This window comes from Pristiophorus japonicus, chromosome 6, assembly GCF_044704955.1.
Source record: "Pristiophorus japonicus isolate sPriJap1 chromosome 6, sPriJap1.hap1, whole genome shotgun sequence".
NCBI classification, from domain to species: Eukaryota; Metazoa; Chordata; class Chondrichthyes; family Pristiophoridae; genus Pristiophorus; species Pristiophorus japonicus.
Genome location: NC_091982.1, coordinates 193,876,509 through 193,892,238, shown reverse-complemented (window position 1 = coordinate 193,892,238; position 15,730 = coordinate 193,876,509). Strand labels below are relative to the sequence as shown.

Here is a 15,730-nt window from a genome sequence, read left to right as displayed (position 1 = left end):
ACAGACGTGTGTAAGGTAGGAAAGCAAGATGCCTTAAGGCTCGTTGCTACAGACTTCAATATTTGATCAACTTTTAATCCTTGTGCAGACACTCAGTTTTAAATCCGGTTGTATTTAATTGGACAGAACATTGCAAAAATATAGCTTACAGAAAGTATATTTGGACACCTGAACCAATAACTCTTTAGATAACATTTGTCTCTCTGAATGTACTAACCTTTATGTTATGTTCATAATAAAGTAATATAACTGAGTACTGTAAGTGTGACCTTAGCTCCATTATTCAAACTCCAGAGTGTTGGTACAGCATAGGAGGCCAGCTTATATACAGTGCTCCCAAGGGATGCTGGGATCCCTTGGGACTCCAACAGGTATGCCCTCTGGTGGCGATAGGATACAGGTTGCCTAGGGTTACATACATAACATCACTTCCTCCCAAAGTCAGTAATACACTTATCTACAGAGTGAGACGATCTGGATCTTTTTGCTCCTTTGTCGAGCGTCTCGGTACAAATGCAGGTGTGGATGAGTTGGTTGGTTCTTCGCTGGCCTTGCTGGGCTGCTGGGGATGGCGAGTTCAGCTTCGTGGTCAATGTGATGTCGGTTGCCACTTGTGTGTGTGTTGGGGGGTCGAAGTTGGTGGTGTCCTCTTCGGCTGTCTGTCTGTGAATCGCAGTTTGGTTTGGTCCAAATGCTTTCTGCAAGTTAGTCCATTAACAAGTTTGACCTGAAACACCCTACTCCCTTCTTTGGCTATGATAGTGCCAGCAAGCCATTTGGAATCATGTCCATAGTTGAGTACAAAAACAGGGTCATTGACTTCAATATCGCGTGATAAGTTTGCACGATCATGGTGCATACTTTGTTGATGCCGCCTGTCCTTGACGTGATCATGGAGATCAGGGTGGACTAGAGAGAACCTTGGTTTGAGCGTACTTTTCATGAGCAGCTCGGCTGGGGGAAAACCGGTGAGCGAGTGGGGTCTGGTGCGGTAGCTGAGCAGGACGCGGGACAGTCAGGTCTGCAGGGAGCCTTCTGACATGCATTTCAAGCTTTGCTTGATGGTTTGGACTGCCCGTTCTGCCTGGCCGTTGGATGCAGGCTTGAATGGGGCAGATGTGACATACTTGATCCCATTGCGGATCATGAATTCCTTGAATTCAGCACTGGTGACCATTGTCGCTGACAAGGACATCAGGCAGGCCGTGCGTGGTGAACATTGCTCGTAGGCTTTCGATGGTGGCAGTGGAAGTGCTTACAGACATTATTACACACTCAATCCATTTTGAATAAGCATCCACAACAACCAAAAACATTTTGCCTAGAAACGGGCCCGTAAAGTCAATGTGGATCCTAGACTACGGTTTGGAGGGCCAGGACCACAAACTTAGCAGTGCCTCCCTGGGTGCATTGCTCAGTTGAGAGCAAGTGTTGCATTGGCGCATGCATGACTCCAAATCTGAGTCGATGCCGGGCCACCACACATGGGATCTGGCTATAGCTTTCATCATTACTATGCCTGGGTGGGTACTGTGTAGGTCGCGTATGAACATTTCCCTGCCTTTCTTCGGCAAAACCATGCGATTGCTCTAGAAAAGACAGTCCTCATGTATAGACATTTCGTCTTTGCGCCGCTGGAACGGCTTGATCTCTTCATGCATCTCTGCTGGGATGCTGGACCAGCTCCCATGGAGGACACAGTTTTTTACAAGGGACAGTAAAGGATCCTGGCTGGTCCAGGTCCTGATCTGGTGGACCTAACGGGTGACTTTTCATTTTCAAATGCATCCATCACCAAGAGCAAGTCTGCAGGCTGTGCCATTTCCACCCTCGTGGTGGGCAATGGTAGCCGACTGAGAGCATCAGCGCAGTTCTCTGTGCGAATGTCATAGTTATATGCAGACAGCGTAAGCACCCATCTTTGGATGCGGGCAGAGGCGTTGGTATTAATCCCGTTGCTCTCTGAGAATAGCGATATGAGCGGCTTATGATCAGTTTCTAACTCAAACTTGAGACCAAACAGATACTTGATAGAGTATTCAAACAGGCTCATTTAGACAGACTGTGAAAATTCACAGACCCCCAGTCAAAGCTACTACGTGCTGCTCAGCATGTTGCATTAACTCATCAATCAACTTGACATTTTCGGACCTTGGGTAGCGAGCCAATAAAACGTTAAAAGACTTTAAATTGAGCCAATGAGTCAAAGAAGGCGAGTTCTTTTCTGTAAATTGATCCAGGTATAAAGTACAGCCATTTTGACCATGTGTCTCAGTAAGACAAAGAAACTGGCAATCAGCCAGCAGTTTGTTACTCTCTGCCAGTATTAAAAAGTTAAAACTACCATCGGAGTTCGTATTTCATTGGAAATTAAGAGATCTAACAATTTTGGCGCTGCGAACAGGATCGCTGAGGAAAGAAACTGAATTTTGGACATCGGCCTATATCTAGAGGTAAGGACTCCTCTTTTTTAAAAAAGTCCTCGGTCAAAAGTCTAAATTCGCCTCTCCTTCTACGCGATTCCGAAAGCCTCTGGTTGGTAGTCGGCTCGAGGTCCCATGGACGTCTAAACTTCGGCGGTGTGTTAGTTAATTAATCACCGACCTATTGATTGGCTAGCAGGCCTACGACTCGAGACCCCAGTAAAGAACCCTAGTAAAGAAATGGCAGCAGAAGACAAGAACAAAAAATTGCCTACAACTGTTAAAGGTGGGCAGGCACCACCTCAAGTTTCTTTAGATTTAATTCTCAAACAGTTGAAAGAATACATAGAGCAACAATTCAACTTATCTAAAACCTGTATTAAGATCGAACAAAAGTACGGAACCTCCAAAGGACAATGGTTCTTGGACAAGATTAAAAGGGTCTGGGGAAAAACGACCCGTATGAAAAATAAAGAGCAAACTAGATGGTCCCTAGCAGTTATGGGCCAGATCCGAAACTGGAATGAAATTATAATGCGTTTCCGACATGATCGAGAACTGACCAGTACAAAGGATCAATTGCAAGCAGTTTGTGCACAGCTGCGACAGAAAAAGCTTGAACTTGAAAAGCTGGAAGCGGAAGTTAAAGATCTTAAAGGTGAAATTAAAGAATGGAAAAAATCATGTATTGATCAATTCCCAGGGTGCCCATGTTTGGATAAATTAAAAGCGCAAACTAGAAGACAGGACCGAGCAATAGATACGGTTTCTGAATCCTCCAACAATACAGTGTCGGAGGATGATGAAGAATTAGGGGTGCGCTTTGCCCCGTTTAAAAAAAGACGAGTTGTAGTCAAATCAGAAGAGACTGCGGATGAGGGCGGAACCAAAAAAACAAAGAGAAGGGTGTATGGAGAATACTTAGTTCATGATCCGGCAGACCCAGAGAAAATTGATAAATGGTCCAAGGAATTGCCCAATTCAAAGAAAGGGGGAGTAAAAACGTGGGGCCAATTGGACCGCTTAAGAAATATATATCAACTTCATCCCTGGGACGGAGTGCAAATTTTGACCATAATGGTGCCAAAAACACAAGGTGGAGATTTCGTGGTGAAGGTGTGTACCCCTGTACACTTCTGCCTCCTTGGTTCGAGTCTCTAGTTCAGCCTGATCCACCATGGATCGATCCTCTTCTGCAATGTGGTGGTTTGCAGGGTTGACAGCTCGTCTGCACATTCGCTGGAGGTGTCCCATTGTTCCACAGCCTTTGCACACATTGTGTTTGAAGTGGCATTGATGGGCTCAATGATCACCTCCGCAGCGCCAACAAGGTGTTAACTACCTCGCATTAACGTTTGATGGCGGACTCTGGGTCATCTGAGGTGGTGCAGCTGCAGGCATGTACGTTCTGCCATGTATATTCCTGCCTGAAAACGACGTTACTTTGTGTACAGTACTTGCCGAAACCTCTTTATGCTGCAAATTTGTTTGGTGTTATCACTGGTGGACATAAATGTCTGGGCTATCGTTGTGGCTTTGCTCAGGTTCGGTGTTTCAACAGTCAATAGTTTGCGAAGGATAACCTCATGACCAATGCCAAGCACAAAGAAGTCTCTTGGCATTTGCTCAAGGAATCCATCGAATTCGCAATGTCCTGCAAGGCGCTTTAGTTCGGCAACATAGCTCACCACTTCCTGGCCTTCAGACCGTTGATGTGCAAAATCGATACCTTGCCATCAGAACGCTTTCCTTCGGATTTAGGTGCTCCTGGACCAGCGTATGATTTAGTTGTTGGTTTCACTGGAGCTAGAAGATTCTTCATGAGGCCATAGGCTGTTGCCCCACAAATGGTGAGGAGGATCGCCCTTCATTTGGCAGCGTTCTCATCCCCTTCCAGTTCGTTGGCCACGAAGTATTGGTCGAGTCGCTCCACGTAGGCCTCCCAATCATCCCCTTCTGAGAATTTCTCCAGGATACCAACAGTTCTCTGCATTTTCGTGTGATTGTTTGTTATCTCGTCACCAGTTGTTATGTTCATAATAAAGTAATGTAACTGAGTACTGTAGACATGAATAAGTGTGAACTTAGCTCCTTTATTCAAACTCCAGAGTGTTGGTACAGCATGGGATGCCAGCTTATATACAGTGCTCCCAAGGGAGGCTGGGATCCCTTGGGACTCCAACAGGTATGATACAGGTTACCTAGGATTGCATACATAACACTTTAATCCTTGCCAATGGCTACGCACGTAGCACTTCTGAAAGCAATGGCTTATGCTGAGGTATGAGTGCATGGGCGCTAGGATCTTTCTGGTACCTCTGTCGAGTGACTATGTGATCACGGAGAGGGTTACCATAATAGAGTCTGATCTTTTATTACCTGTCGCCCACCCACATTTCCTTAGTGCACAATCATGAAATAGCTTTTGGATTGCTCCAAAGCTACCACAATTGAGATAAACAGGAGATGTATTGCTGTTGCAATATGTGGGAGCTTCTGGATGTTTTGCTCCAGGTCGACTACATCTGCGGTAAGTGTCTGCGGCTCAACGAACTTTGGCTCCAAGTTGAAGAGCTGCAGACATTGCAAGACATCAGGGAGGGAGAAAGTTACCTGGACCTTTTGCTTCAGGAGGCAGCCACACCCTCTCGATTAAATACTTTAGAATTGGCACGTGGTCAGGGACAGAAGGGTGTGACTGTGAGTGAAGCAGGTAAGGGGATCCAGGAGGTAGTATTGCAGGAGTCTCAGTTCCTGCACTTGTCCAATAGATTTAAGGTTCTTGTGCAGACTGCAGGGTGGATGAGCAGATTGACCAAGGCACCGTGGTGCAGAAAGTGGGGGGAGTAAAGAGGCAGGTGGTTGTAGTAGATTCTCTGCAGCCGAGAGCGTGCGTTGCAAAGGCTGTGTTGTCTACCCGGTGCCAGGATAAAGGACATCTCCTCCGGGCTGGAGAAGAACTTGGAGTGGGAGGGGGAGGATCTAGTTGTCATGGTACATGTAGGTACCAATGACATAGGTAGGACTAAGAAAGAGGTTCTGCTGAGAGAGTTTGAACAGCTAGGGACTAAATTGAAAAGCAGAACCACAAAGTTAGTAATCTCTGAATTATTACCTGAGCCACGAGCAAATTGGCATAGCTCAATAGAATCAGGGAGATGAATGTGTGGCTCAGAGGTTGGTGTGGGAGAAGTGGGTTTCGATTCGTGGGGCACTGGCACCAATACTCGGGAAAGAGAGAGCTGTTCCGTAGGGACGGACTACACCTGAACTATGCCAGAGTTCTAGCGAACCAAATAACTAGGGAGGTAGACAGGGCTTTAAACTAACTAAGTGGGGGGGTGTGGGGGAAGGATGCTCGCAGTGGAGAGAAATCTAGAATGTTAAAGAGAAAAGAAAAGGAAGCAATGCAGGAAAGTGATTTGTGGTAAAGATAACCAGATTATGTCAGGAAGGGACAGAGCATACAACAAAAGAGTGCACTAGCAAATATGGTCCAGGTAAGAAAAAATAGTAAGACAAATAGGGCTATAGTACAAAATAATTTTAAGATGTCTAATAATGTGAAAAAGACAAATTTAAAAACATTGTATCTGAATGCACGAAGCATCTATAATAAGGTAGACGAATTAACACAGCAAATAGATGTAAACGGATACGATACAGTTGCAATTACGGAGACATGGTTGCAGCGTGACCAGGGTTGGGAACTGAATATCCAAGGATATTTGATATTTAGGAAGGACGGGCAAAAAGGAAGAAGGGGTGGTGTGGCATTGTTAGTAAAGGATGAAATCAGAGCAATAGTGAGAAAGGATATTGGCTCAGAAAATCAAGATGTAGAATCAGTCTGGGTGGAGCTTAAGGAGCACCAAGGGGCAGAAAACATTGGTGGGAGTTGTCTATAGGCCTCCAAACAGTAGTGGTAGTGTAGGGGACAGTATCAAAGAGGAAATTAGAGATGCATGTAACAAGGATACTACTGTAATCGTAAGTGACTTTAATCTACATATAGACTGGCCAAACCAAATTAGTAATAATACTGTGGCAGATGAATTCCTGGAGTGTGTACGAGATGTTTTTTTAGACCAGTATGTTGAGGAGCCTACTAGGAACAGGCTATCCTAGATTAGGTATTGTGTAATGAGAAAAGGTTAATCACCTTTAGGGGTCCTTTAGGGAAGGGTGACCATAACATGATTGAATTCTTTATTAAGATGGAAAGTGAAGTAGTCCAATCCGAAATTAGGGTCCTAAATCTAAACAAAGGAAACTACAAAGGTATGAGGCATGAATTGGCTATGATAGATTGGGAAGATTCATTAAAAGGCATGATGGTGAATAGGCAATGGCTAACATTTAAGGAACGAATGCATGAATTGCAACAGTTATACATTCCTTTCTGGCGTAAAAACACAAAAGGAAAAGTGGCCTAACCATGGCTAACAAAAGAAATTAAGGATAGTATTAAATTCAAAGAGGAGTTATACAAAGTTGCCAGAAAAGTAGCAAGCCTGAGGGTTGGAAGCAGTTTAGAATTCAGCAAAAGAGGACCAAGAGATTGATTAAGAGGGGAAAAATAGAGTATGAGAATAAACTTGCAAGGAACATAAAAACCGACTGCAAAAGTTTCTCCAAGTACGTAAATAGAAAAAGATGTGTGAAGACAAATGTAGGTCCTTTACAGACAGAAACAGGAGAACTTATAATGGGGAACAAGGAAATGGCAGAACAATTAAATAACTACTTTGGTTCTGTCTTCACGGAAGAGGACACAAATAATGTCCCAGAAATGTTAGGGAACCAAGGGTCTAGTGAGCAAGAGGAATTAAAGGAAATGATTATTAGTAAGAAAATAGTGCTGGAGAAACTATTGGGACTGAAGGCAGATAAATCCCCAGGGCCTGATGATCTGCATCCCAGAGTACTAAAAGAGGTAGCCATGGAAATAGTAGATACATTGATTGTCATCTTCCAAAATTCTATAGATTATGGAACAGTTCCTGCAGATTGGAGGGTGGCAAATGTAACTGATCATTTAAAAAAGGAGGGAGAGGGAAAACAGGTAACTACAGACTGATTAGCCTAACATCAGTCGTAAGGAAAATGCTGGAGTCTATTATAAAGGATGTGATAACAGCAACTTAGATAATATCAATGAGATTAAACAAAGTCAACATGGATTTATGAAAGGAAAATCATGATTGACAAACCTATTGGAGTTTTTTGAGGATGTAACTGATAGAATAGATAAGGGAGAACCAGTGGATGTCGTGTATTTGGATTTTCAGAAGGCCTTTGATAAAGTTCCACATAAGAGGTTAGTGGGCAAAATTAAAGCACATAGGATTGGGGGTAATGTATTGGCATGGATTGAAAAATGATTAACTGACAGGAAACAGACAGTAGGAATAAACGGGTCTTTTTCGGGGTGGTGGGCAGTGACTAGTGGAGTACCACAGGGATCAGTGCTTGGGCCCCAGCTATTCACAATGATTTGGATGAGGGAACCAAATGTAATATTTCCAAGTTTGCTGACTGTGAGTTGTGAGGAGGATGCAAAGACGCTGCAAAGTGATTTAGATAGGTTGAGTGAGTGGGCAGACACATGGCAGATGCAGTATAACGTGGATAAATGTGAAGTTCTCCACTTTGGTAGGAAAAACATAAGGACAGAGTATTATTTAAACACTGATGGCTTGGGAAGTGTCAATGTACAGAGGGACCTGGGTGTCCTTGTACACCAGTCATTGAAAGCAAACATGCAGGTGCAGCAAGCAGTTAGGAAGGCAAAGCTATGTTGTCCTTCATTGCAAGAGGATTTGAATACAGGAGCAAGGATGTCTTACTACAGTTATACAGGGCCTTGGTGAGACCGCACCAGGAGTATATACTTTCCATAGAGGGAGTGCAGCGAAGGTTCACCAGATTGATTCCTGGGATGGTAGGACTGTCTTATGAGGAGAGATTGGGTCGACTAGGCCTGTATTCACTAAAGTTTAGAAGAATGAGAGGGGTCTCTTTGAAACGGATAAAATTCTGACTGGGTTGGATAGACTAGATGCGGGGAGGATGTTTCCCCTGGCTGGGAAGTCTAGAACAAGGAGTCACAGTCTCAGGATATGGGGTAGGAAATTTAGGACCGAGATGAGGAGAAATTTTTTCACCTGAGGATGGTGAACCTGTGGAATTCTCTACCACAGAAGGCTGTGGAGGCCAAGTCACTGAATATATTCAAGAGGGAGATAGATACATTTCTAGAAACAAGACATTAAGGGGTATGGGGAAAAAGCAGGAATATGGTGTTGAGATAGAGAATCAGCCATGATCATATTGAATGGCGGTGCAGACTCGAAGGGCCGAATGGTCTACTACTGCTCCTATTTTCTATGTTTCTATAATCTGTGCTGTGATGGTTGGAAATGAACTATATATCCTCCTGTTCTGTATTGCTCAGTACAATGTTTGTGGCTTCACCTCTGGATCTTGGGTTTTAGTCATTTTAATAATTTTCTGAACTAAGTTATTTCTAGATTTAGTCCAGTGTTTTGTCTTAAATCTTAATCATAGTTTTAGCTTTCCAAATTTTCATTTGCCTCCAGGAAATTTTTATCAAATTTGTTTCATTTAAAAAAAATCAATTGTTTCACAAGGTCACAAAAAATGTTGAGTAATAATAAACCGGTCCTTGAATGGGTGATGTCTTTATTTGTCAGTTACAATTTTCAACATCTGTTCCAAATGTTGTAGACTACTGACTAATATCTTAGTCCTAAATGAAATCGGTCGAAGTTTAATTTAGTTGCTGAAATATAATTGTTTCGAGATGAGTGTTTTGCTTCTAATTTTAGCAAACTAAAACAACTACTACTCCATACCATGCCATCTAAAAGCATCAGAGCAGTCATTTTTTTTATTCAATAGAATCATTTTAAAATTTGCTTTTAGACTGAGAATCTGCAAATATCCAGTAAATTCCCTGAAGACTCCAGCTTCTAAGATTGTAAATTGAATAGCTGTGAAATGGTAGCTTACTTCTGCAGCTGTCAACTAGTCAAACTAATCCAGAGTTGTTGAGAACCCGACACACTTGCCTGACGGGATCCCCGAGGGACAGGAACCTTGTAAAAAAACTTGGTAAAATGGTTAAGACCTGGTAAAATGCTGCTTAAACAGCTTTAAGCAGCTTCTTAATTATCTCAATTGCCTGACACGCTGCTTAGTGTTGGCTCTGTAAACCGCAGGCAGAGCCGGCACTTGGGAAATTCACAAAGAAGCGGGTTCAGAGCGGGGGTGGGGGGGATGTGGATGAGTGGGGGGGCAGTCCCTGAAAGATTTCTTTCCTGTCCACCCTATTCACTGCCACTTCCCGATGCCACCATCTGCAAAAGCAGTGGTCCCAAAGAAGTAATGATATAGGTCAAGGGATCCTCCCGAGGAGGCATATTACCTTGAAGCCCAAAGAGGAGAATCCTGGTTTGGGTGTTTTAATACTGGCATAATTTTTAATTTCACAGTAATTCATTTTATACTGACTAATTTTATGGTAGCCAAAGGACATGTTTAAAAAGCTGTTTCAATTAATTGAACTAATGTAAGTTCTGCTCTACAGCAGTCTCTACAACTGCATGGAGACCCTTGAAATATCAGGAATAGTACTTATTTTTAAATATGCCTTTGGCAATATTATCATTACAGTATTATGGCTGCATCCCTGTACAACTATATATAACTGTTTTTTAATTCCAACTCAATTTATCTCATGGAAATGCTGTGAGGTATTTATCATGCAGCCAATAAGTGAAATCCATGCCCTACAAGATAATTATGCAAAAAAATGCTAAAAGGTGAAATGGTTTTATAATTATGCTGCATTCTTATAAAATAAAATTCAAATTGACTTGTACCAATGCACGTTGGAGGTATTTCTGGAGAGGTGTCTCCCAGCTCAGAATTCTACCCTAGCATATATATTTTGTGTTGAGGATAATTTTTCCTCCAGACGAAATCTGATCAAACTGTCAAAATATAACTTTTTTCTGATACTTTCAATGTTTACCACATCTATTAAGCTTGACAATCACTCTCAGCTTGAGGGTATCTGATGAGTTAATGATTTACACAATCAAATACTGTGCCAAAATAAGTGCATTTCTTTCTCTGGGGCCTGAATTAGGTTGACGAGTAAACCCATTTGAGTCAGCTCCTTGAGTTTCTTGTCAAACTATTCCCATGGCAACAAAATCAGAGAATATAGTCAAAAGAATAAAATGAGAAAAGCCTATCCAGCCTATTAAGCAAGCTGCTTCCACAGACTTTGTGCAAACGATCGTGATCTCTATACTACTTAGTCTGATGAAAAACTCTGCATGATTTCTCCCTGACTTCGAAAGGTAACCAGTTGAACTCATGAGCGTTTGTCCACCACATATCTCTGATATTCAGTTCTAAAGGATTACTTTCCACAAAATACATTTTCTTGGTCCTACTATCACAAGAACCATTGTGCTCTGCGGAGTAATTGATTGTCTCATTCTGCAACCTTCAATCCAATTGGCAACCAGATATTTAGGACTGGATTTTTCTCTGCTATTGGGTAGGATAGCAGTGGAAAATGGGAAAAATTGGGAAGGGAGGCCTACTGCCACCTCACTTACCTGACCCTTAATTTCCTTCCTCGGGACCATCAGTGCTTGGGAATAATAAATTGCTCCTTCCCCCACCCACCTCATGGAATTGTCGATGGTGGGGGGGCCTCCAGGTTTTCAGCCTATTTCCCTCCCAACAGCCCTAAATCCTGCTACTTACTGGGACCACTTGGTAAACCATGGCATGAGGCCCAATGTTGTGGGAGTGGCCTCACATATGGTAAATGGAGAAAGAGGGCATATTGGAGGTCTCCTTTTTCACTGATCAATTACCCAGTGAAGACCTGATTCTTAGCAAAGGCCTTCAGTCACTGTGTTGTTCCAACCTTTAAGGTTCTACAGCCCCTTTAATGTAGATCCTGCCACTTCAGGTACTACAGCAGTGGTCGCACCACCTTAATTTTCCTTGAAAGTCTTTGGCAGGAATCCTACCGGGATCCCACAATGAGTGCCTAATGGCTCCAACCGAGAAACTGGCTAGGACGTGGTGGCAGGCAGAGGCCTCGATCCACCATGTTTTCAGGATGGGATCAGGAAAATCCAACCCTTTGTATCTTAAAAAGAAGGGCTGAATAATCGATACAACATTCATTGTACATGCTCAAAATGTTATTATATTTGTCCACTACGCTGGGAAAGAGTTTTAGAGGACTCAAAATTGCAATGTGCAATAAGATTGTTGGTTATATACTAGTGTACTCCTTTCTGTGGTGATAGGGGCATTGAAGTCCTGGTATCGGCCTCAGATGTTGCATCTTGTACAACATACTCCTCAGAAGGAAATGTGAAGGAACCAACTGGCGCAGTGCCTTTCAGCTGTACAATGTGGACCCTGGTCTCTGGCTGCTGTTGCTTCTCCCTAACCTGACTATTTGTTAAGTCCTCGATTGCCTTTTGGCTGAATTTTGCAGAAATTGAGTGAAGTCAGCTTTGTCTTCTTGCAAATAACACATTGAGCATAAATAACTTCCAGTGACATTGGTGAAAGAAAGGCATGTTTGGGAGACCAACAGTCAGCAAACTCTGGTTAGTCATACTGCCATGATACCACCAACCACAAATGTAGTGATTGTGAGGAACAAGTTTCACTGGCTTTTGATCAGCAGAGAGTCAGAGGCAGACTGTGTATTTGCCGCAAGGGCACCTGCCGCTAACATGCATCATAGGACAGAAACTGCCAACGACAGTAATAATCAACTGCAGCCTTAAATCTACTTCTGTGTACTAAGCCTGCTGCAATGATGTCTTATAGGGACAGTGGCAAACCCTCCTCATAAGCACCACATGCAGCACCACTAATCATAAAATGGGGTTGGCTGCTGTGCTGTTCTGCCACTTGCCTCCAGACTCCGTTTGGTGATTGCACATTGGGTTTCCTTTCAGTTCAGTTTTGTTTGTCACTTCTTTCTCCTCCAAAGACTGTTGATGGACTTGAAATGCCATTTGAGCCTTTCCAAAACCTCCAAGAAATGTTTCTATGCATTATGGCCACTTTAAGTGCTTCCTTTTTTTTAGGTTTCGCCTAAAGTGCACAAGGTCAAAGCTGCACATGGAACAATTGCATACAATTAATTGGCATACCACACTTCTTTCTGGCCAGCTTTGCACTTGTTTCTGGCAATTCTGGACTGATTTTCACTGGGATCAGAAAATCTATCATCTTATGTGAGACAATTATGTTACATTGTTTCTATGGTAAACTTCATGGTTTAAACATATAGTGAATGAATATTTTTTTTTTATTTCATTTTTTCAGATTTCATTTCAATTGCCTGTATCTTGGGAACAGGAATATTAGGTAAGTCTATTTCACCTTAACCTATAATGTATTGATCTTGTTACCCTGTATCCAATATTGATTTTCATGTTTATTTAACATTTCTAAGAAAACTTAGAGGTTGTCTCAGATTAGTATTGCCCTCCTTTTGTTTTGCTCTGTCCATTTGTGTCAAAAATATGTATAATTTTCTTAGGAATGCTGCTAACACCACTAAAACAACTGAATTAACATACAAGATTGATACTGAACAGTTTCAGCATTTATATCTTTCTCCATTTCCGTTATTTGAAATGCAACTTCCCCTGTGCCCAGTGGAAATTTGACAATTATTTGAAAATGAAGAATACAGAAGATAGGGAGAAAGGTCAGGGTGATGGTTTTAGCTGTAGTTGAATAGCCTCCCTTTGTGCTGTAAAATCTGTCATTCTGTGAAATTCTATTAGATCATCAGAGCTCACTGTTAAAATACAAATTCTCCAACTTGTTTTATTGGTGTTTCTGGAGCACTATTACAGCACTGCGCCATTTTCAGTGGTAGGTTCTCAGGGGAACAGGAACGGGGCACAGGGCAACAGGAGGAAACCCTGTATTACAGATGAAACAGCAGCAGATAAATGAAAGGAATGTTGCCAAGTGCTAAACAGCAAATAATATATAGGAATGGAAGATAATGGCCTCTGGTAAGGGAAGCAATAAGTTCGTGTGAATCGTAATCTCAATATAAATAGAGCTGTGTGATCAAAGGTTGTAGCTTAATCAAATGGTTAAGTTAATTAGATACATTTATTACTGCATAGTGTTTTTATTTGGGCATAATATCTAGTCACTAAATTTATTCAATGCATGTGAGTGTTTATTTGATTATATATTTCTATCTTATCCTCATCCAAGAAGTTATTTATTTATTCAAGCCAATTCAGAATTTATTTCATTCAGTCACTGATTTAATTATTTATCAAAAACAAAAGGAAATTGATTTATTTACTTAATGATTCAATGCAGTAAATTATTTAATAACTGTCAGTAGACTAGCTATTTAAATCCTGTCAGAATTTATAGTAGTTGCTTAAAAAAATAATTTAACGAGGTTAGTTCGGGCAGGTAATTCCCACTGAGGGCAACAATTTATTTAGTGAAGCCAAATTCAGAGAGACTTTATCACGAACAAGGTGGGGCTAAGGCTCTTGAGGTGAAGTGTCAGGATCTGGTCATTAATTAAATGAGAACTGCAGTCTTAATTAAAGTCCAGATGACCAAGGCGCTGACGATATTAAGATAAACAGTGATAGGGCCTGTAGTCCTGAGGAAACAGTTAAGTGCATCCACTGAGTAGAGTTTAAGTACATCCACTTAGTAAAGCTTATAAGGTGTTAAAGTATGCCCACCACAGCACCATCATTCTGTGCTGGGTCACTGAGGGCTGGAGAATGCAACAGGAGAACAGATCCATCAGCCTTTATGGCAAAATAACATAGAGAGCTACAGGCAGAGGGTTGGGGTTAAACCACCAGGATCTGATGAATAAAAGATGAGAAGACTGTTGGTTTTTAATAACTAGAGTTATTTATGGTGGCACATAATCTCATCTTTATAAAAGAAAAATTCCTGGTATTTATATGCTGAGCTTAATTGTTCGTAAATTGTGCAAACATCTACCAAGTTGTTAGCCAATACCCCAAAGCATTATTGGTTTCTTTGGGCTCAATTTTCCCCAGAGCATTTTTTTGGCGTACTTGAAGAGTTAAGCCCAATTTTATGTGGCCCAAGTACGCCAAAAAAAGTGTTGTAAGTTTCCCCATTGGATCTCCATTTTGGCAAAGCCTAACCTGGGGGGTGGAGCCTTGATCTGCGCCAAAAAGATCAGGTTGCCTTGGTAACCAGGGACACAATGCGAACTGAAGTTGCAAAGTGAAGCATAGAGCCACCTCCCAACACAGTAAAAGAATTGAAAAACACACAGCACCACCTTACCTCCAACCCCGCACAAAGGCTGTCCGTCGCATTCTCAGTCGCCGGTTTGTGTCTCTCTCTACACTCTCTCTCTCTCTCTCTCTCTCTCTTTACTCTATACTCTCGCTCTCTCTCTACTCTCGCTCTCTCTATCTCTCTCTACTCTCTATCTCTCCCTACTCTCTCTCTACTCTCTCTCTCTTCTCTCTCTACTCTCTCTCTCTACTCTCTCTACTCTCTCTACTCACTCTCGCTCTCTCTACTCTCTCTCGCTCTCTCTACTCTCTCTCGCTCTCTCGACTCTCTCGCTCTCTCTACTCACTCTCGCTCTCTCTACTCACTCTCGCTCTCTCTACTCTCTCTCGCTCTCTCTACTCTCTCTCGCTCTCTCTACTCTCTCTCGCTCTCTCTACTCTCTCTCGCTCTCTCTACTCTCTCTCGCTCTCTCTACTCTCTCTCGCTCTCTCTACTCTCTCTCGCTCTCTCGCTCTCTCTACTCACTCTCGCTCTCTCTACTCACTCTCGCTCTCTCTACTCTCTCTCGCTCTCTCTACTCTCTCTCGCTCTCTCTACTCTCTCTCGCTCTCTCTACTCTCTCTCGCTCTCTCTACTCTCTCTCGCTCTCTCTACTCTCTCTCGCTCTCTCTACTCTCTCTCGCTCTCTCTACTCTCTCTCGCTCTCTCTACTCTCTCTCGCTCTCTCGCTCTCTCTACTCACTCTCGCTCTCTCTACTCACTCTCGCTCTCTCCACTCACTCTCGCTCTCTCCACTCACTCTCGCTCTCTCCACTCACTCACGCTCTCTCCACTCACTCACGCTCTCTCCACTCACTCACGCTCTCTCCACTCACTCTCGCTCTCTCCACTCACTCTCGCTCTCTCCACTCACTCTCGCTCTCTCCACTCACTCTCGCTCTCTCCACTCACTC

At 42.7% G+C, this 15,730-nt stretch overlaps 1 protein-coding gene across 1 annotated transcript in view; it reads left to right on the top strand.

Annotated features, from left to right (window-relative positions):
• The window catches only part of LOC139265339 (uncharacterized), a 514,006-nt gene that overhangs the window by 26,896 nt on the left and 471,380 nt on the right, over positions 1 to 15,730 (top strand). Inside the window, exon 2 of the mRNA XM_070882307.1 lies at positions 12,828 to 12,869. Coding sequence (XP_070738408.1) covers positions 12,828 to 12,869 — 42 coding nt within the window. The remainder of the gene's footprint in view (positions 1 to 12,827; positions 12,870 to 15,730) is intronic.